The 20,520-nt window shown below is 25.4% G+C and overlaps 5 protein-coding genes across 7 annotated transcripts; 3 read left to right on the top strand and 2 right to left on the bottom strand.

The window, feature by feature from the left end:
* Positions 1-166: 166 nt before the first annotated feature.
* LOC103574227 (uncharacterized) lies at positions 167-5,057 on the bottom strand. 3 transcript variants are annotated; one of them, XM_008553629.3, is made up of 5 exons: positions 4,659-5,057; positions 4,406-4,552; positions 1,504-1,581; positions 1,324-1,437; positions 167-1,244 (listed from the first exon to the last, which is right to left on the bottom strand). In XM_008553629.3, exons 1-5 carry the CDS (start codon positions 4,924-4,926, stop codon positions 1,105-1,107), a joined length of 747 nt encoding a protein of 248 aa, XP_008551851.1. In that variant the 5' UTR covers positions 4,927-5,057; the 3' UTR covers positions 167-1,104. The 3 variants fall into 3 exon arrangements, with proteins under 3 accessions (XP_008551851.1, XP_008551852.1, XP_008551853.1); XM_008553630.3 differs by having other exon boundaries at positions 1,324-1,425; XM_008553631.3 differs by having other exon boundaries at positions 1,324-1,419.
* A 1,550-nt stretch (positions 5,058-6,607) lies between these two features.
* Positions 6,608-7,319, bottom strand: LOC103574225 (protein PET117 homolog, mitochondrial). The gene is made up of 2 exons (XM_008553627.3): positions 7,102-7,319; positions 6,608-7,018 (listed from the first exon to the last, which is right to left on the bottom strand). Exons 1-2 carry the CDS (start codon positions 7,311-7,313, stop codon positions 6,874-6,876), a joined length of 357 nt encoding a protein of 118 aa, XP_008551849.2. The 5' UTR covers positions 7,314-7,319; the 3' UTR covers positions 6,608-6,873.
* A 546-nt stretch (positions 7,320-7,865) lies between these two features.
* LOC103574226 (tRNA 2'-phosphotransferase 1) lies at positions 7,866-8,890 on the top strand. Its single transcript, XM_008553628.3, has 2 exons — positions 7,866-7,974; positions 8,309-8,890. The coding sequence occupies exons 1-2, from the start codon at positions 7,963-7,965 to the stop codon at positions 8,888-8,890; spliced, it is 594 nt and encodes a 197-aa protein (XP_008551850.1). The 5' UTR covers positions 7,866-7,962.
* Positions 8,891-8,933: 43 nt separating this feature from the next.
* On the top strand, positions 8,934-13,813 carry LOC103574224 (speckle targeted PIP5K1A-regulated poly(A) polymerase). Its single transcript, XM_008553626.3, has 4 exons — positions 8,934-9,190; positions 10,532-10,617; positions 10,714-11,028; positions 12,264-13,813. Exons 1-4 carry the CDS (start codon positions 8,934-8,936, stop codon positions 13,709-13,711), a joined length of 2,106 nt encoding a protein of 701 aa, XP_008551848.1. The 3' UTR covers positions 13,712-13,813.
* Positions 13,814-15,617: 1,804 nt separating this feature from the next.
* LOC103574234 (uncharacterized) lies at positions 15,618-18,109 on the top strand (the record flags this gene model as incomplete). The annotated part of the gene is made up of 3 exons (XM_053737929.1): positions 15,618-15,658; positions 15,787-17,210; positions 17,289-18,109. Coding segments are annotated over 3 exons (2,286 nt in total), but the record flags the coding sequence as incomplete, so codon positions are not given.
* Positions 18,110-20,520: the final 2,411 nt, after the last annotated feature.

Below are 20,520 nucleotides of genomic sequence, written 5' to 3'. Positions count from 1 at the left end.
CTCACCAAATATGTACTACGGCAATTGCTAACAGAAATGGTAAAATAAAAGTTGAATTTAAAAGTTTTCTACTGAGGATATGGACATTCGAAACGTGATCATTAGTTATAATAAAATTTTAACTTTTAATGACAAAAGCTACTAAAAAATATGAATCTAACATAAATATTTTTATATATTTAATTTTTATTTTGTTTAAATTCAAATTATAAAATTTAGTGGGTATGGTGCATCTGTTAGTAATGTAAGAGACCTAGTACCCTATCAGGGACCTAGTACCTGACCACTCATGTATTTTTATTTCTATATTTTTAAATTCTACTAAATATAGACATAAAAATACATGGAGGTATCGGGTACTCGGTCTTTTACCTTACAGAAAAAATTTATCGAAATTGATACGAAAAGATAACACAAGGCCACCAGTGTAAAAGCAGCAACTCCTGGATTTTCTTAATTTGTGTCGGGATGATTCATTACTTTTGTAATATTTAAATAATTTAATTTCACTTTCATTCATTCGTTCTTTTATATAATTAACCTACTTTTATTAATGAAATGTCAAAACAATCTTCTGTTTGAACTTAGCGGCATGTAAAAATGATCGCTCTAGAGATGATCTCTGTAGAGATTTTTAATATGAGAGATGTTTTTATGTAGAGATGGAACAATGTGAAAATAATTTTCTGTAGAGTTGTTGCGGTGTAAAAATTTATCTATTGAGTTGAGTCGTGTAGGGAAAAACTTTTTGAAATTGTATAATGTAGAGAAATTCTCTGTAGGGATGCACCACACCTAAATTTAGTTACTATATTTTATAAAATCATTAAATATACAATAAACAATTTTATAAATATTATTATATTTATACAAATTATACTTTTTAATAAAGCACCTTTAATTAAAAATAAATAAATAAATTGATTATTTATTGCAGATGACAAATCTTTTGAAAATAATATAAATTTCACAATTATTTTTTAAATCAATAAAATTGGGTAGTCAACTAAAATGAACCCTAATAATGAAAGAATAATTATATAAGCTTATAATTTAGTTATAAAAATATATTTTATCTTAGTTTTACTATGATTAAATCTCAAGTTATTTTTCTTTATTTTTAAATATATTCAAATATTTTCCACGCGTCATTTCTTTGGCTTCTTCAAGGCCAAGTTGATAAGCTAAGTCATGAAGTTTCTTCACTTCTGCTATCAGACTAGTCATCGGTAAATTACCTAATTCTTTGAAAAAAATCCATAATTAGTATTATCGTTAAAAATTTTAATAGCAATCATTATTAAAAATAAGAAATATCCTTACGATGTAATTGAGTCATATCTTCAGAATTAATTCCTGATGCAGACCACGACGATTGCTCGTTTGTTGATAAATTTTGTGCAATAAATTCATTAACACCTGGAACTTGATCAATTGCTGGTAAGAAATATAATTAACAAATTCTTAATAATAATTTAGTTTAAAACATAAAAAATAACTCACTTTGCTCGGGCCACAATTCCGGTGATGCTCGGTCAAGTTTTTCTAAACTCATTAGACTATCGTCAAGACAAGTAACATCTAATTTATTTAAATTATGAAAGCAAAACAAAAAAATGAGTATTAAATAAAAAAAAAAACGTGTTAATAATAACTGTGAAATATAGTATAACCTTACACATATATTTATGAAAAGATAAAGACATGTATATGGCTAAACTGTAATACATATATATATATATAAACAAATATGTGTATATATACACACACATATATATATATATATATCCCATAAATAATTGTCAATATTTAGTACAAGAAATTCAAGAAATAAAAAGAATAAATTTCTTTTTAAGATTAAAATGATTCGAAAATAATTATTTTACCTGATTGATTTTTATTTTTTGATGACATATTTTATTATTTTTAATAATTATTTATTAAATTATTAAATAATAAAACTAATAAAATAACTTTTATAATTATTACATAAAAAAATTAAGGTTAAAATAGACGCGGATGTTTTCGCGGTTTTCAGACACTTCAGTTTCGAGATATCGATTACTAGCTCTCTCTTTTGGATGTAAATATAATTTAATTTACGAACCACAGAGAAATCAGCTAGTAGCGCTGGTTCACTGATTGTTGGAAAAAGTAACTAACGTAAGTTACCTTTTAAATTAGGTACTGTCAAATAATGTCTAAAAGTCAGGGGTCAGAGTCATTATTCAAAAGACATCTGTTCGATGCAAAATATTCGATATGCGACAAGTTGTCGAGTAGACAATCTCGTCGGATAAAACTTAAAATTTGTGACAGTACAAAGTTACGAAACGAAATATCAAAAAAAAAATTTTAAATGTAAAGCACATCGAAATACCATTTATGAAAAATAATTAGTTACAGAATAGTAAATACTTAAACTGAAATAATGAAAACAATCATTATCATCGAAACATAAAGTTTATATAGTTCTATTACCTATTAACCCAACGATAATTGGTAATGCACAATATAAATAATCTATAGATAATATAACTATGTTTCGATGATAATAATTGGTTTTATTCACCCTGATAGCACGAGTTGATCGTGAAAAAGTTGGTCATTTATTACTTTTCGACCAACTCGACGACAAGTTGTCAACAACTTTAGCTTTTGCAACTTTTGGCTACAAGTTACCGCCAACTTTCTCAAAAAGTTGGCGCCAGTATGGAGCCGAAACTGAAATGCAAGTTTCTGAGAAAATTGAAAGGAAACTTACCGTCTTACTTTTGCAAGCAACTTTTGCCACCAACTTTCTCAGAAAATGTCTATCAACTATTGGAGGTACCAACTGTTGGCGGTCAACTTAGTGTCCAGTTGCGGCTGCAAGTTTCTCGTCAGTTTCTCGCCAACTTGGCTATCAGGGATCATCTCGTTTCTAATATTTACTATTCTGTAACTAATTATTATCTATAAATGGTATTTCTAAACAATTACATTGTTTATAACAAAAAACTGGACCATCGTAGAACTTTTGAATTATCAAAATCGGTTTCCTCGCATCAAATTACATAAATACTCGTTGAAAAATCTTATCGACCTTTAAGTTTCATTCGAAGACATTGTCTACTAGACAACTTGTCGCATATCGAATATTTTGCATCGAACGAATGTCTTTTGGACAATGGCTCTGGCTCCCTAAAAACCAAACGTTTCAAATTTAATCTTGTTTTTTATTTTAAGTGATCATAGTTTTATGCAATTTAAAAAGAAATCTGAATTTTTTTAATGATATATCTTGATTAATTAATGAAATATCTTATTAAAAACTAAAAATAATTAAATTCACAACAAGACTTTAGTATTCAGCCTTCTCTTTTAATTTTTCATAAAATGATAATAATTTGATGGATTTATAAAACTTATTGGGTGAGAAATTCATCTTAGTAAAAAAAAAAAAGTAAATAATTATCAGTCTTAAAATAATTTCGTTGATAAAACACGCAGAAGGTTCTCTTAAAATTATTTTTTAAAAGTATTCTTGCTTAGAAAATTCAATAATTTCTGATTCATATTTAAAAAATTTGATAAAATTTTTATAACAATTAATTAACTTCATAAAAATTTTATTTTTCTTCCGATAAAAATTTGTAAGTTGCATTAAAATCAGTAGAATTTTTTCGAAATTTAATTAATATTTCTTTCTAGAGCTGATAAATAGTTACTATCAAAACAACTTTGTATAGTTTCTCCCTTATTAAAGAAAGTTATTTAAAACGACTTGTAATGTTAAATGCCCACAAGAAAGGCGATTCGAAAGTATTCAAAAGTATTTAAAAGTATTAAAATTTTTTTTTTTCTAATCACTTTAATCGCTTCTTTTGATAAGAGTACAGTAATTAAATAGCTATAGTAACCTAAGCGGCACAAAAAAAATGTCGACTTTTTTAAAATTTAAAGCGTAAATTTAATGTCAAAAGTTAACAATTTTTTTTGTGCTGCTTGGGAAGGTACAAACCAATACCCGATCAGGAACCTGATACTCAAGTTAGCAAACGGCTAATAAATTTTGAATGTTTTTTAGAAATGATAAATTATAAAAAAAAAAAAATATCTCAAACAATTGCACCTACAGCTTTTTTGATTTTCTGCATATGTATATTTTTAGTCTTTATAATTTTGATTTGTTGAAAATAAAATCCAAAAATTGTTGATTGTTTTCTAGCTTCAGAATCATATCAGGGACTAGTACCTGATTACTCCATGTATTTTTATATTTAAATTTATGAATATAGATATAAAAATACATGGGGTAATTAGGTACTAGTCCCTGATTTTGGGTATTAGGTCTTTTGCCTCATACAAAATTATTTTATTTATATAGTCATATACGATAAAAATATTAATTAAAAAAATATACCATTAGTTCGTAGACTTTGTAAGCAGGAATCAAAATCTTTGGAGTTATTACCTATTGGCTTAGTATTTAATAATGATGATCTTTCAGGAAGATTACATGAAGGAACACTAATTTTCTTCAAATGACAGCGTGATTTATTATTATTATCTGTAAAAAAAAAAAACGTAATCTATTATGATCATCATTGAACTACATTCTATATATTCTAATAATATTTAAACATTAAATTTTTATTTTTTAATTATAAACTTACATGATGGTATGTAATCACTTTTAATGAAATGACGAGAACATACTCGCATAGAGTTAGATATGTAGTTTCCCATTTTTAATACTTTTTTCCATGCTTCTCTTCGGTCTATTAATTTTTCTTCCCCAAATTCATTTTTTACTTTAATAAAATCGGTATTTGCTGTAGGGAAGGTATAAAATCGAACTGTATCATCTCGACAAGCTTTACTTTTACAACCGTACACACAACAAACTGTTTTATTTTTAGTTTTTTTTGGAGGAAACTCCATTTTTTAAAAAATACATTCAATGTATTTCAAATCAATTATATTCTGGACTTTTTTAAAATGATAAAGAAGTATTTATAAATTATTTTTCATATTTTGTAATTGAATGTTCACATCAACAATGCATTGATAGTCAGTTGTTTGTCTACTTACATTACTTAATATTTTACTCGACAGGTGACGTATTTTTGTAAGCGGGAGAAACATCTTGATTTGAATTTTAATAAATAAGATCTATATAAGTAGTATAAATAATTATCTGAAAAATTCAATGAATGTGAAAGTAACAGACATCAGACTAATTTTAAATTATAAATAAATGGAGTAAATAATTAAAATAAAAATATTTATAAAAAATACACTTATTAATTCCAAAATTTTTTTAATGCGCATTTTTTTTTAAATTTTATTTTATTAGTTATTTATTGTATTTAATTATAATTTTAAATTTGTCTGATGTCTGCTACATTCCCACTCTTGAAATTAGAAGTTATGAATTAATATTTAATAATTATCATCATTAATTGATTTTTAGTAATTTTTTTGTTTTTAATATACAAACTACGCATTATTAAAAAAAAATTATTTCATGAATTTAGGAAAGTCTTTGATATAAATTTTTCAAATTTATATTAAATCCTAATACTGAATATAACAGATAAGAATTCATTTTTTTTTTTTTTTAAGGAAAAAGGATAATCCTCACAGAGATATACTTTCATATAAACAAGAACTTTTGATAATCTTTTAATATTTATTTTGAGTTTGATCACAAGCAATTCCTTAGCAAAAAAAATCCTAAAATAGTCGAATATTCGATAACAGATATATACCTGTTACTTTTATTATCATATTGAATTGATTTATTTAAAATAGAAAAAAAATTATCAATTTCCTGCTCACTTCACTGTCCGTGTAAAAAAAATTATATATAATTGTATAGAACTATATATAATTAAATTCCTATACAATGTATTAAATAAATTGTAAATTTTTGTTCATATGGTAGATAGTATACTTTTTATTAAAATAATTTTTTTTTGTAAGTCCAAGTTTAATTTCTAAGAAAAATTATTCATGAAAACATTGATAATTATATATAATTCTGTATGATTATATATAATTCTGCATAATCCACAGACTCGGTAGAGTCCGGCGCCAAGTTCCGTTCATTATATATACTGTCGGACATCGATATAAGATTATCATTCTGTCTTATTTATAACCCAAATATCGCAATAGTTTGAGAGAGAAACTAATAGTCTTATATCGAGGTCCTACTGTAATTCTATATAAATTATATATAATTTGTTTACTGGGGTGTCAATTAAAAAATTTCATACTGAAGTTAGCCGACGTCTAATAATTTTTAGATTTTTTTCAAACGACAAATTAAAGTAAAAAACACTATTTTAAAAAATTGCACTTATAGGTTTTTCAATTTTTTGTATATATTTTCTGTAAATGTATTATTTCAAAATTGATATTTTATAAAACACTACTTAGAAACTTTTATAAATATTAAAATACAAATATTTAAATTCTGATTGTAATAAAACATTTAAAAAATTTATTAACAAATACATTTGTAATTTATTACGTTTAAATGCTCAGCACTTGTAAAATTTTGACACGGGAAAGTATAATATTTATGAATTAAAAAGAAAAGTAGTAAATAATTTAAATTCTATGTGGTGTAAACAAAAAAAAATTAGTAAATTTAAATCGATAAATAATTTACTATGTAATCAATTGTCAAGTTAAATAAAAAACGGTCGACAATGTTTTTAAATAAAAGAAAATTATTTGAATAAATAATTTTACTAAAATATTTAACAAGTTTGCTTTTGAATTTTCATCAAAAGATTATTTATATTAAATACAAAGTTTTGTAAAATAATAATTATATAATGCAGTATAATTTAAAAATTATTTAAATAAATAATAGAACTATCCAACAGCAGATTGTTCTATAGTTTCTTCACGTTTCATTTTTTTAGTAAGTTCTCTTTGCTGCTCTAATAAATACAAATTTTCCGCCTTTCGACGTTCCTGTCTTTCGATATCTCGAATTACACCCAAATGAAGTTGTTGCCTTAAAAAGATAAAATATAATTAACATAACCTAGAAATTTAACATGAATGTTAAATATATCAAGTAGAATAATTATAGAGTACCTATCATCGTGTTGTTTGTAATGAACAAATCCAACAATACCAACGGTCACTAGACAGCTACCGTATAAAACAGCTCTTGAAGTAAATGACATTTTATTTTTATTAACTATTTTATTATTTAATGAATTTACACATTTTATGTTTTTCTCACTTCGTTTTAATGTTTTGAATTCACAGAAGCGGATGTACTCGACTAACTTCACTTTGATCATAAATAATAATAATAATAATAATGATGATAATAATAATAATAACAATAATAATAATAATAATAATAATAATAATAATATGAATGAGTGTGAATATAGCTGACAATTGGCAATTTTTAATAAATGTGAACGTAGCAGACATCAAACAAATTTAAAATTATAAATAAATAAAGGAAACAATTGAAAAATAATATTTATAATAAATGCTATTAATTTAAAAATTTTTTAAATGCGAATTTTTTGAAAATTTAATTTCATTAATGATTTACTCATTTTATAATTTTAAATTTGTCTAACGTCTGCTACATTCACACTCATCAACATGATACTGAAGTTAGCCGGCGTCTAATAATTTTTAAATATTTTTTTATAACATCAAATTATAAAAAAAAAAAATATTTACAAAAATTGCACTTATAGTATTTCAAATTTCCTACATGTGCATATTTTTAGTTTTTTTTTTTTTTTTGTAATTTACTTGTTCAAAATAAAAAAATACGAAAATTGCTTTTATCTGTTAACTTCAGGATCATATAATAATGATAGTAGTGATAATGATAATAATAATAATCATACACAATATCAAGTCTTGAACATTTGAATAAAACAACCTACTGCCGTAGGTGTTATTTGATACTTAATTGCGTGGTAAATGAATAAAACGGTAAGGTTTTATTTAAAAGCTTAGGATAAATTATTTTATTAAATATTAAAAATTTTTAAATAATTATTGTTTGTAGTAATTATTTTTTTTACAACTTGAAAATTATTACATAAATTTTATAATAAGATATTATAATTAATTAATAAATAAGATTATGACGTAAACAAAAACGTTCATTAAACGTAAATATCTTAAATTAGTTTTAATAATTGAAAAAATTTTAATTTAATTTTTAATAACAGCTGTCACATTTTTTTTTTATTAAATCTGATACCTATTTATGTTTTAATTTACTCAGTTGCTATGTACTAATATTTATATTTGATAATTGCAGGATGATGACAGAGATGTAAAAATAAGTAAAAAATTATCGTACTTATTGAGACATGGTGCAAAAAATGAAAGTCTGCCTATAACTGCTGATGGTTTTTGTGTACTGAGTGACGTTTTATCGAAGTTAAAAGGTGTTGAGATAAAAGATATTGAACGTATTGTTAAGAACGATCATAAACAAAGATATACACTGATAAAAGATGGATTTCTAAAAATAAAAGCAAATCAAGGACATTCTATAGCTGATGTTAATAATCTGAGTTTGAAACCAATTACAATAAATCCTGACTTTGATATAATACATGGTACTTATTTTAAATATTGGAATAAAATAAAAGAACAAGGACTATCGCGTGTTAATAGAAATCATATTCACTTCGCAAAAGGTCTTAATTTTTCTTGTGGATTGAGAAATAGTGCTGAAATATTTATTTTTATTGATTATAAAAAAGCTACTGACAATGGTTTACAATTTTTCGAGTCTGAAAATGGTGTTATTCTCAGTTATGGCAATAACATGGGTATTATTGAACCAAAATACTTTTTAAAAGTAACTGATAAAAATCAAAAACTTATTTATTAATTTAATAAATTAAATTATAAATTTAAATAATAAATAATTGACAATGGCTCGACGTTGTGATATATGTTCACTGGATTTGATTGATGAATACTCATTACATGGTCATCTATTGGGTAAAAAACATATGAGGAATGTTGAATTAAATAAATTAAAAACGAAAAAAGAACAAAATTCAATATTTGTATCACGTTTACCTCACTGGGCACAACCTGATGACATTATCAAATTTTTTACACAGTATGGTCCGATACATTATTATAAATTTGGACCTAGATACGTGATAATAGAGTTTAAAAACAAGTAAGTTTATTTTTTTATTTATTTATATGAAGTATGAGGCTCAGTACTCAATCACTTTTCATTAGAGTAATTGAATTAGTTTTATAAAATTATTAAATTAAGTAAAAATATTATTTTTTTTTATACGTACAAAGAAAAAAATGATTTCTTGGCGCAAGAAAAATTTTGCATTATGAAATTGAAACAAAAATTTGCTCAGGGATAGAAAAAATTTTTTGATGCAAGAAAATTTTCGTTTTCAATTCATAATGCAAAAAATTTCTTAGGGCAAGTAAAAATTTTCTTGGGGCTAGTAAAAATTTTTTGTGCCAAGAAATCATGTTTCTTCTGTGTATTTATAAAGGATTCAATTATTAAATAAATGAGTTTTTAAGAATTTAAGTAAAGTATGATAAAATTTATTTATTATAGAAAAAAAAAACGCTCGGTACTAATGATTGATTTGCTTAAATCTTGTCGTTATTAAAAAAATTTTAATTAGTCAGAAATATGAAATCTAATATGATTTTTCATATAAATTATTTTTTTTAATGTAATCAATTAAACGTAAGTCTAGTTTAAAATATTGATATCTCACTTAAGGTGGGAAGCTGGTTTGAGATACACAAAAAGAGGATGTTTTTGTGACTTTTTTTTTCAGAGTACCTTTTTTATTGAAATTCTTATAATTGTTGACATTATAAGTATCATTCCAAGAATGTGCTGTTAAATTTTCATAAAAAAATATTGGAAAATAAGCCAGTGGTAGTTGGGAGAACCGAGTCACCTCAAAAAAAAGTCTCCATGCCATAGGCAGGATAACTCATGACTGCTTCATCTGAAATTAAAAAACCAAAAAGATTTCTTTTGTACATAAGTTTATCTTAGATTTGAACGAAGGTTTTTTTTCTACTATTTCAATGACTACTTAATTTTCAATTAAACAAAAGGAATCATTTTTGGCAAAAATCAGAGTTTTTTAATTGCACCTTTACCAAAAATTTCAAAATGAATATTCTGTTTATTTCTTTGTTCAAATCCACGATAAACTTATGTACTGAAAAAATCTTTTTGGTTTTTTAATTTCAAGTGCAGTCATGAGTTGCCCTGCCTACGGCATAGAGACTTTTTTTCAGGTGACTCGGTTCTCCCCACTACCACTGGCTTATTTTCCAATATTCTTTTATGAAAATTTAACAGCACATTCTTAGAATAATGTTTAATGATGTCAACAATTATAAGAATTTCAGTAAAGAAGGTACTCTGAAAAAAAAAAATCACAAAAACATTCTCTTTTTTTTTATATCAGACCAGCTTTCTCCCTTAATCTTTAGAATAATATAAATTATTGTTTGATTTCAGGGAAACAGCAGATGAGTTATTGAATAAGCCCGTATATTTTAATCAATGGAAATTCACAATTACACGACGGATTATTAATACATCTTGTACGTACTGGGACTTTGTATTTCCATTTTATTCAATTCAATTAATAGGTTTTTATTTATAAAATATATTATTAACTTTTTTTTTTTTTTTTAAAGATCAACAACAAAATAAAGCTGAAAAATCTAGAAAACAAAGTACAAGTGATGAAAGTAAAGAAGATGAAGAAAATTATCAAGACAAATTACGATTTGAGTTAGAAGCAGAGCCGACTTTTGAATCTCAACTAAATAAATTTATATCTTTAGTACAAAAGAACGATAATGAAGTAGAAGAATGTTGTGATAAAGTTTGTATCAGTCTTAATCGAGTTTTCCGGAGTTCATTTCCATATGGTAAAGCCGTGCGATTTGGTTCGACGGTCACAGGACTTCATTTAAAAGGCAGTGATATGGATGTATTTTTTGACATAGGTAACTTATATTTTATTATTCTATTTAATTAACAAACTTTTCAGTAAAAATACTTGAGATAATTTTATAAATAACAAACAAGTTTAAACTAAATGGATTCTTTATTTATGTTTATTGAAGTAAGCAAAAATACAAATATTTATATCATCTAAATTTGATTGATTTTTTCTAAGATAACGCACTAGAGGTCTACAAAAAAAACATCTGGCCCTAGGAAAATGCTTGCAAAATTATCAGAAATGAAAATCGGAAAATTATTTGAGTAAAATACTGTGAAAAATACTTTTTTTTTTTTTTTTTAACAGAATATGTTGTTGAGGAAAAAAATTTATTAATACAAAAAATTTTAATATCGCTTGTAAATAAATTTTGAGTGAATCTATTAGACAAAATTTCAAAAATTGCTCTTAAATATTTACAAATTCTATACTTTTTGATGTTAGCTTGAAATTTTAATAAATTATTTAAAACACCAAAGAAAAGTAAAATATTAATCAATTTGATTCATATCAAAAAAATTCTATAATAGTTTGAATTATTGTTTTTTTTTTTTTTTTTATCTACATCTGAATTACGTATCTGTAAAATATTTTCTATTATAAATTTTAGTTGCAATGAAAAAATTGATTAAATAAATAAAAAGCTATTAATTTCTTTGTCAAATTACTTAAATTTGCATGTTTATAATACATCATTATTTTTTAACTTCCCGCTATGAAAATTTAAAATTTTCAAAAAAAAGGAAGATATTGATTTCGGTCCGATTTCGAAAATCGAGTATTTATCAGATCTCGACGTTTTGAGGTCCTAGGTAGCTATTCTGACTATATCCGGATGGACATGTGCGCGCGTGTGTGTTTTTTTCAGATTTTTTGTTGCGGTATTCGTCAGTAAATAGCATGTTTAGACTGGCTCCAGACATTAAAACTCCCAGTTTCAATGCACTTAATATAAAAAATATATTACATGGCACGGGGTAAAACACAATTTCAGACTTCCGGTGATGTCGGTCATCGCTTTTGATCTAGGCAGTCATCTTCACCCTCTGAAGTCTGAAATCTTCTTGTTCTATCCCTTGCCAAGCAATATACTATTTCTCTATAAAAAAAAATGTTTGTTTTTTTTTTTTTTTTTTTTTTTTTTTTTTTTTTTTTTTTGAAAATTGTATGATACAGATTTTTTACTCCAAATATTTAATTTCTAATAAAAAAAAGTTAAAAACCTTTTTATTGCAGGAGAAACACTTCACGATGACGATGACACAAAAGAATCTGGTAATTATAAATTAAAATGGACACCGAAGTCAGTATTTAAAGAAGCTAAATCAATATTATTTAGACATAAAACGACATTCACCCACATAATCCCAATTCCATTGGCTAAAATACCCGTTATTAAATTTAATCACATACCAACAACTACTGACTGCGATATTTCATTCAAACATGGACTTGGAGTACACAATAGTCAACTTGTTAAATTTTTACTCAGTCTGGATAAAAAATTGCGGCCACTTATGATAATTATTAAATATTGGGCTAAAAATTTAGATATTTCCGGAACTGGTAAAATAACAAATTACTCATTGGTAATTGCAATAATATTTTATTTACAACAACCTGATGTTAATTTATTGCCAACAATAAAAGAACTACAGTCATCCTGTGTCCCAGCGTTCAGTAACGGATGGCAAATAAATTTTAATAAAAATTATAAATTAACTAGTGATACAAACAATATCAGTATACCTCAATTATTGTATGGATTTTTTAAATTTTATTCAGAATTTAATTTTTTAGTTAATTTAATAAGTCCACTTGATGGTATTATTTATCCAAAAATAGACTATAATAAAATAGCCAATGATTTGGGAATTGATATAGAATTATTGAATTTAAGTAGACCAGTTTGTATACAAGATCCAATACAGTTAAATCATAACATTGCAAGTGGTTGGTCTGAACGTTTATTACAAGATTTTCAAAGATATTGCACTGACGCTGCATTGTTATGCGAAGAGTCAGTACACGATGATTACAAATTATTTTTGCCATCGTTATTTGATACGGGAATAAAACACAAATCAAAGAAGCCTAAATCAATTCAAATAGTTATTCCTGCGGGTAAATTTGAAGATTTTGGATTGCCAGATGACTTTGAAGAACGTGATGATATTGATAATAAACAAAAATATAAAGAGAGCCATTGGTTCTCGATTGTATATAAATTAATCCAAAGAATATTTGAAAATATATTCAAATTCAATGTGCAAGTTACTTATGATACAACAAATATTAAACAGATTAAGCTTGAACAAGAGTCAGATGTTCATACAAAACAACACGATAAAATAAAGTTATTCTGTAGCGGTAAATATTGTGTAAGTCGCAATAGAAAAGGTAGACTTTCGATAATTGATCCTACTTTAAGTTGCATTGATAAAGAATCTCTTATTTCGGATAAAATTTTACAAGATTTAAAAGATAAAAAAGAAGAAACTTTAATTAAATTTACGTGTGAATTGGAAAAAAAGACTAATCCATTACATGTTTTTATAACACTTACTGATGCTCAGTATACTAATAAAGCGTTTCTTGAGATAAGTAATTATATGAGAAGTAAAATTCCATCTATTATTGATAAAGAGTTTTTACATATGATTCAGTATAACAAAACTGTATAATATTTTAATACCGAATAATATTTTTTTTTGGTTAAATATAAGAATAATAATAATATATTATTATGGAAATTTATGAAAACAAGACTATGATAATAACAATAATAGAAGAAAATTTTATTTTTTAGTAATACTACTATTATTTTAATGCTATAAACCATTAAAATTAGTATTATTATTTAATTTTTTTCGTTATTTAATAATATGAAACTAACGTTTATAATAAGATTAAAAAATAATAGTATATTTTAAAATATAAATTATGTGTCATGTTACATTAATGAAAAATAAAATTCATTTTTCATATTAATTGTCTAGTTACCTTTATCACCTCTATAATTATATTTCTACTTCTGACAAATTTTATAAAAATATTTAAATATTGGATTTATCAAAAATATTTAAATATGGTATCCAATTTATTTATCAATGTTTTAAAATAAAGAATATTGTTAAATATTTTGTAGGGCGATTTGGAGTTATTTGTTACGATTAGATTTGAAGCGTAACATCTACAATAACTATCAATAGTGATAACTCATGTTATAATAAATTATTACCATAATCAATTAAAATTAACTCTAAAAAGTAATACTTTACTTATACATAAATTCAATATACAATATTTGGGATAATAACAAGAGTAACTCGACCAATAGATGGATGACCCAAGAGTAATTGAATGAAAAATATTTTGATGAATTTCATTGAAAATATCTTTTAAATTCCTTTAAAAAGTACTAAATTTCTGATGCTAATTGCTGATTCATTTTGATAAAACAAAAAACTTTTATAAGACTACCGTAATGTTCAAATCGAGTGTTTACTGAAATACTCATTCATTTACTAAGAATATAAGTATCTTTCTGATTTTTTTTAACTATCCATTTATTAGTCGACTTACCCAATATAACATTCTAGAAGTTAACATTTTTGGGTCTATTAACATTTTTTCACAATTGAATATACGATTATATTCAAGTTGTTTCTAAATTCTAAATAAATTATTATTGAAGTATAAATGATGCGTTTTGTCCTACTCGTGTAAATTTTAAAAAAGTCAACAACGGATTTCTTCGCAGATCCTCTGATGGGTACTCTGACTGAAATGCGCTATAGAAAAGATCTCAGTCCGGTAATTTACTCATTTCAAGTACAAAACCTGTTTTTTTGTACTTGAATCATTAGGGAGGATAAGGGTAAATGCGGGAACTAGGGCATATGTGGGGCATGGAGGCACATAATCTAAGATTCTGATCCAAATCTATGATTGGTTACCGACTTCTGGGTGGGCTTAAAGACTGCCCTGTCCATCTTACGGCTTTATATAAATTAATATTTATAAAAACTGCGCCTGATCGGGAGATGGAAGGGGTCACCAAATTCATACCCGAAGATTTGACTAATGAGATGCAGGATCGGGTGCCCGATTATTCACCCGAAAGGATTTACAAGACAGTGACCTTTTTTTTACAGCAAATTACATTCTAGTTGAGTTCTATCCAGCAGGGGCTTTTTGATAGAACCCGACGATAACAGGACAAAATCATACCACGCCCGATGAGGTTTCAAGTTTCATTTCTATCAAGGCTGTTTAAAAAACTTTATCTAGTTTTTATTTGTCATTAAAATATTAATAATTTAAAATTAACATTCATATAAAAGTAAAATAGTTTATCGCATATTAATATTATGCTTAGAATCGCAAAATGAATTAGTAATAAAACTTGTATTTAAATAAATTGTCATGACAACATTGCTGTCATTGATTATGACACTTACTTCAACTTATTAATGGCTACTGTCATTAATTATTTTAAAATCTTACAATTATTTATCCAAAATCCGTGTAAAACTAATTTCTCATAAAAAAAAAATGATAACCACACAAATTTGATTTAATATATTAAATTATTATATAATTTTTCATTCTTCAAATATGAACAAAAAGTAAGTTATTATCATTTTCAATAATAGGTAATCTATTATTTTTATTATTAAATTAATGAATTATAGGTTAATTTCGATATAAAACTTTTAGCAATAATAATAATAATAATAATTTTATTTTTTTATAGAAAACTATTTAACGAAACTAATCATAAGCAAAAAATTGTTGATAAACATTGTAGTAAAATAAATTTAAAATCAAAATCAATGCATGCTGTTGAATGTGCAGAAAAAGCAATTCAACATGATAATGTTTCAAATAAAACTGAAGAAAAAGATTGTAAGCCCTTATTAACAATTCCAAAAACAAAATTTACAACTAAAAATAAATCAAGTGAATCTTGTTCAATTTCATCGTCAAGATTAAAAAGTTTTCCGGCAGAAGAAATCAGACGAATACAATATTCTCCAAATCCAAAAAATATTGATTCTTCTAATCATCAACAGATCGCTGGTCAAGGTGATGGTTTTCTTCAATCTCTGTATTCTAAATCATCAAAGTTATCTGATATTAATTTAAAATTAAACCAGCAATATTTGCCACATTCTGAAACTTCAGCTTCAGATTATTTTAAAAAATCTAATGGACAAACACATAGACCTTTTGTACCTATTCCCCGAGTTATAAACGGTCAAGAACCTCATTTTATTGTTACTGATCAAAAAGATAATTTTCCAAATTCTAATCACAGCATTCAAAAGACAGAAATTATTTTAAATAATAATAAACATAATCCTCAAATTTTGGAAAATTCTATTAACGATTTTAATAAAGTTAAGTATGAACACCAACTGGATGGAGGTCAAAATGTTATATTTCATCAGCATACGAATGCGCAAAATCACATTGAATCTTTACCGCAAAATAAGATTTCACCAGTACTTTATGAACAAAATTTAATTAATGAAAATCCAGCTCAAATTACTGTACACAATAATTTTGAACCTGAACACTTTCAAACAGTTAATTACAACCCTTATAATCAACTACAAACTTCTGTTTATGGAATGACTTCACCTCAAGACTTGATGATCAGTAGATTAAAAATAAATCAAAACACTTTTGCTGAAAAATCTCGACAATTTTCACAGTATAATTCTTCTAATATAAATTGTTCTACTGGCTTAGAAAATAATCCAGATGAAAAAAATTTAAAAAAAAGTTTAGTTACTCAACATCAATTCGAATCTCAATATCATGAATATCCTCCACGGCGTTTATTTAAAACTCAAGAAAAAGAAATTAAAAAAAAACCAATTCAATTTACTCCTGCAATGAAACATGATCAAGAATTATTAATATCAAAATTAAGGCAACAGGGGATAAGTGAAGAAATAATAAAACGTCAGTTTGATGCTTTATTAATTGAACAAAAAAGACAATTAGATTATCTTGAAAAATTAGAACAGTCTGAAGAAATTATTGATAAAAATAATAAAAATCCTACGCGAAGAAAGATATCAAGAAATAATGAAGATGGGAAACCAGAATGGATGGCACATATTACTCCGCCTAGAATGACTTACGCGACTGTTGAAAAATTAAATCAAAGTAATAAAACTAATAAAAAACAACAACAAAAAAAAGTAGTTGGATTTAATGATAATTTGAATAAAAATCAACACGCAGAAGAAATGATACAATATTGGCAAGCAAATGATAGGCAAAATGGAATGTATGTAAATTATCGTAATGGTTACCAGCCTTGGCAAAAGAAGATTATTGATGCTGGAGGACAACAATGTAATTGTTGTCATGGTAAAGCATTTCAATGTCAGCAGTATGCCATACAACAGCAACAACAAAATAATTATATTAATCCGGAAAATTTTCCAGTTCCATATCCAAAACAAAATCAAGAAATCAGTTCCTTAGGGAATGGTTACTTTATATTATACGATCCTAGTTATCATTATCAAAATAATCAGGAATCAACTATTACTTGTAAAACTACTCATCATTCTTATCCGCATGATTACTATAAACAGAATAATATGAAAAATCAAGAAAACTCAACAAACAATCGAACTATGATGCCAAATAATAAATCAGTTATAGAGCAATCTAATTTAGTAAAATTTGGTCCTTGCGGAACTGTGAATGGGAAACCTAAAAAAAACAATGGTCTTCAGGATTTGGAAACTGTTAAAGAAGCAATGGATCAATTGAAAAATTGGGAAAACCATAAAGGATTAGAGTATCTTGAAAATTTAAATAAAAAGGAAAGAAAATTAAAACTAAACGGTGTACAAGATCCTGATGATGATCTTATGATAAATTATCCTTTTCGTAAACCACCTGAGCAATTAGAAAAAATTAATAATAACGTATCAGCGAATGGATTAGAAAACCAAAGAAACTCAAATAATCCACTGCCGCCTCCTATTTTTCGTACGAAAAATTTTGGTAGATTTTATACAGAGTATCCGCAAAGAAAATTAAATTCATAAAATTAGGATAAGTGAAAAAAATTTTTTATCAAAAGTAATTTTAAATCTGGAATAAATTTCTTTTTGTGATATTGCAAAATAATGACATGAACATAAAAAATAATTCTATTAAATAAAATAATTACATGAATTAACAATAGATACGATTAGTTAGACAAAATAATATAATAAATATTTTAAGGTAATAAATAAACTATCAATAATAATATGAAATATATTAACTATTTTGTATTACTAGATTTTCATGTGTACCAATTAATTTGATAAAGTAATTAAAATGTGTAGATAATAATTAAAAATTGAGGGTTGTTTAGTAATTGTACATTTTCTCTTAGATCCATAAAAATTCATATAAATACTATATATGTATAGTAATTTCTAATTTATCTGAGAAAATTGAGCTTTTCAAAAATATTTTCTTGAATCAAGAATATTTACTTTCAGTCGAGAATTTTTTTTTCTGTGTAGATATTTATCCAAAAACTTGGATAACACATTTTGTTTTTCACTTTATTATTAAAAATTTTTTAGTTTTTTTTTAGTTTTTCAATGATTTTTCGCTCAAAATTATTTTCTGAGTCATTATCATATTTTTTTCGTAAAATACATTAAACACCGAAGAAAATGATTGAATAAAAGCAAAAAAAAAGGTAACCCAATTTTTCGACTAAATATTAATAGAGATTAATAAATCCACCAAAAAGCTGAAAAAAATGGTACCTAAATGAAGTACGTATCTCAAATATTTTTTTTTTTTATCACAAAAAAAGTAGGCAGCCCTACTTCTATATAATTACCGAATTTTTTTATATTCAGAGAAAAAGCATTTCTTGAAGTTAGAAATTTTTATTCGCCACAATCAATTTTTTTTCATTATGAATTGAAAAGAAAAATTTTCTTTGAATATTCTTTTAAGAAGTGTATTCTTTTATTGTTTTTAATATTTTTATCGAATAAATATATTATTAAGTTTTAAGATAAAATGAAATCGAATTTTCTTTTAAAATTATTATATTTTCACGTCATATAGTATATAGAATTATCAATTATTATTTTTAAAAAATATTTATATATCACTATTTTTGGTAATTTTTTAGAAGTGGGGCTCACCCATGTTTAGATTAGCAAAACCCTTATTGTAAGCAATGAGCAATGAAACCAAATTGGTCAACATGCAATTGTCAGCGGATTGACGATGTATTTGCTTGAATTAAGTATAAATTAAGCGTCAATATTCATGTGTTTATAATAGGGTTATAAACATGATATATTATTCCATTATTGATACTTTTCAATGTTCTGTGCTATACTGCACCAAATCACATATTTTTCTTATTTTCCAATGTACTGACTCTTAAGTCAACTACCAAAAATTTAAGGTATATGCCTATATGCCATAATGTTTGTAGTTTCGTCCTAAGTACGTTAACGGACTCATCCGTAAGGCTATGTTAACGCGCTCTTGCCTTAGACTACATCTCTTACTAGTACGGGCCGGCGTAAAACAGTGTTGTGGGCTTCAGCCAGACACTATACTAGCATAGGAAGGCAGATACCATCCAAACTACTTGCACCAAAATGCTATGTGAGCTGTTGTACACAATTAAAACATTAAAATAAAACAAATATGCTGATTTTCACTATTACAAGAGTTCAAAAATTATTTGTAGCTCTTAGGTAGACCTTCCTGTCGCCATCGTCCATCTTACGGCTTTAAATAAATTATATTATTATTATTATTATTATTAGAAAATTTAATTTTGAGGATAGTGAAAATTTGCATGATTGTTATGTCATTTTTATTATTTTGTGCAATTAAATTACAAGGTTCAGATAGATATCTTGTGTTAGAGACAAAAACTCATACAGAAAATTTAATCCGCCATGTAGCTGAACACGTAGAAAAAATTTAATTATAGATATTCAAGGTATAAGCACTAGAAACATTGAAGAATGTGGTGAGCCCAAATATAGACAATTACCCTATTTTTAAACAAATGAAGTTCATTAGCAGTAAAGACAATGCTACAAATGATTCTTCATTTGGACTAAATTTTTAGTGTTTTATGTAAATATAAATGAAAAAAAATTTCCATGGCACGCAATAATCAGCACACCAATTACAATTTTATGGAACACATGCGACATATAATAAATGAAATAGAAAAGCTGTAAGTTTATTTATTTTTTACTCTCTTTCTTTGTATCAGAAACTGAAAATAACCAAAAAAAAAAATATCGCATGAAGAAAACCAGAAGCAGAAGCTTGTAACGAATCATGTCCAGCATTTGGATGTCCAGAAAAACTGTGTTCAGAAAAGTTTATAAATAATGTAGGATATAATTCAACAAGCAGTCCGCATCTACAAAATAAATCTTCGACAATAGGTTCTCGTAATTTAACCTGTGAA

Source organism: Microplitis demolitor, chromosome 4, assembly GCF_026212275.2.
Source record: "Microplitis demolitor isolate Queensland-Clemson2020A chromosome 4, iyMicDemo2.1a, whole genome shotgun sequence".
NCBI classification, from domain to species: domain Eukaryota; kingdom Metazoa; phylum Arthropoda; class Insecta; order Hymenoptera; family Braconidae; genus Microplitis; species Microplitis demolitor.
Note: the sequence above shows the minus strand (reverse complement) of the source record. Positions and strands in the feature narration are given on the sequence as shown.

Excerpts from the sequence above, each read along its gene's own strand:
- LOC103574227 (XM_008553629.3), bottom strand. The coding sequence starts at position 4,926 with ATGGAGTTTCCTCCAAAAAAAACTAAAAATAAAACAGTTTGTTGTGTG. Across the intron at positions 1,582-4,405 it reads ACAAAGTCTACGAACTAATG|ATGTTACTTGTCTTGACGAT; the intron begins GTATATTTTTTT and ends TAAATAAATTAG. Across the intron at positions 1,438-1,503 it reads GGAATTGTGGCCCGAGCAAA|CAATTGATCAAGTTCCAGGT; the intron begins GTGAGTTATTTT and ends ATTTCTTACCAG.
- LOC103574225 (XM_008553627.3), bottom strand. The coding sequence starts at position 7,313 with ATGATCAAAGTGAAGTTAGTCGAGTACATCCGCTTCTGTGAATTCAAA. Across the intron at positions 7,019-7,101 it reads TACAAACAACACGATGATAG|GCAACAACTTCATTTGGGTG; the intron begins GTACTCTATAAT and ends TATCTTTTTAAG.
- LOC103574224 (XM_008553626.3), top strand. The coding sequence starts at position 8,934 with ATGGCTCGACGTTGTGATATATGTTCACTGGATTTGATTGATGAATAC. Across the intron at positions 10,618-10,713 it reads ACGGATTATTAATACATCTT|ATCAACAACAAAATAAAGCT; the intron begins GTACGTACTGGG and ends TTTTTTTTAAAG. Across the intron at positions 11,029-12,263 it reads GGATGTATTTTTTGACATAG|GAGAAACACTTCACGATGAC; the intron begins GTAACTTATATT and ends TTTTTATTGCAG.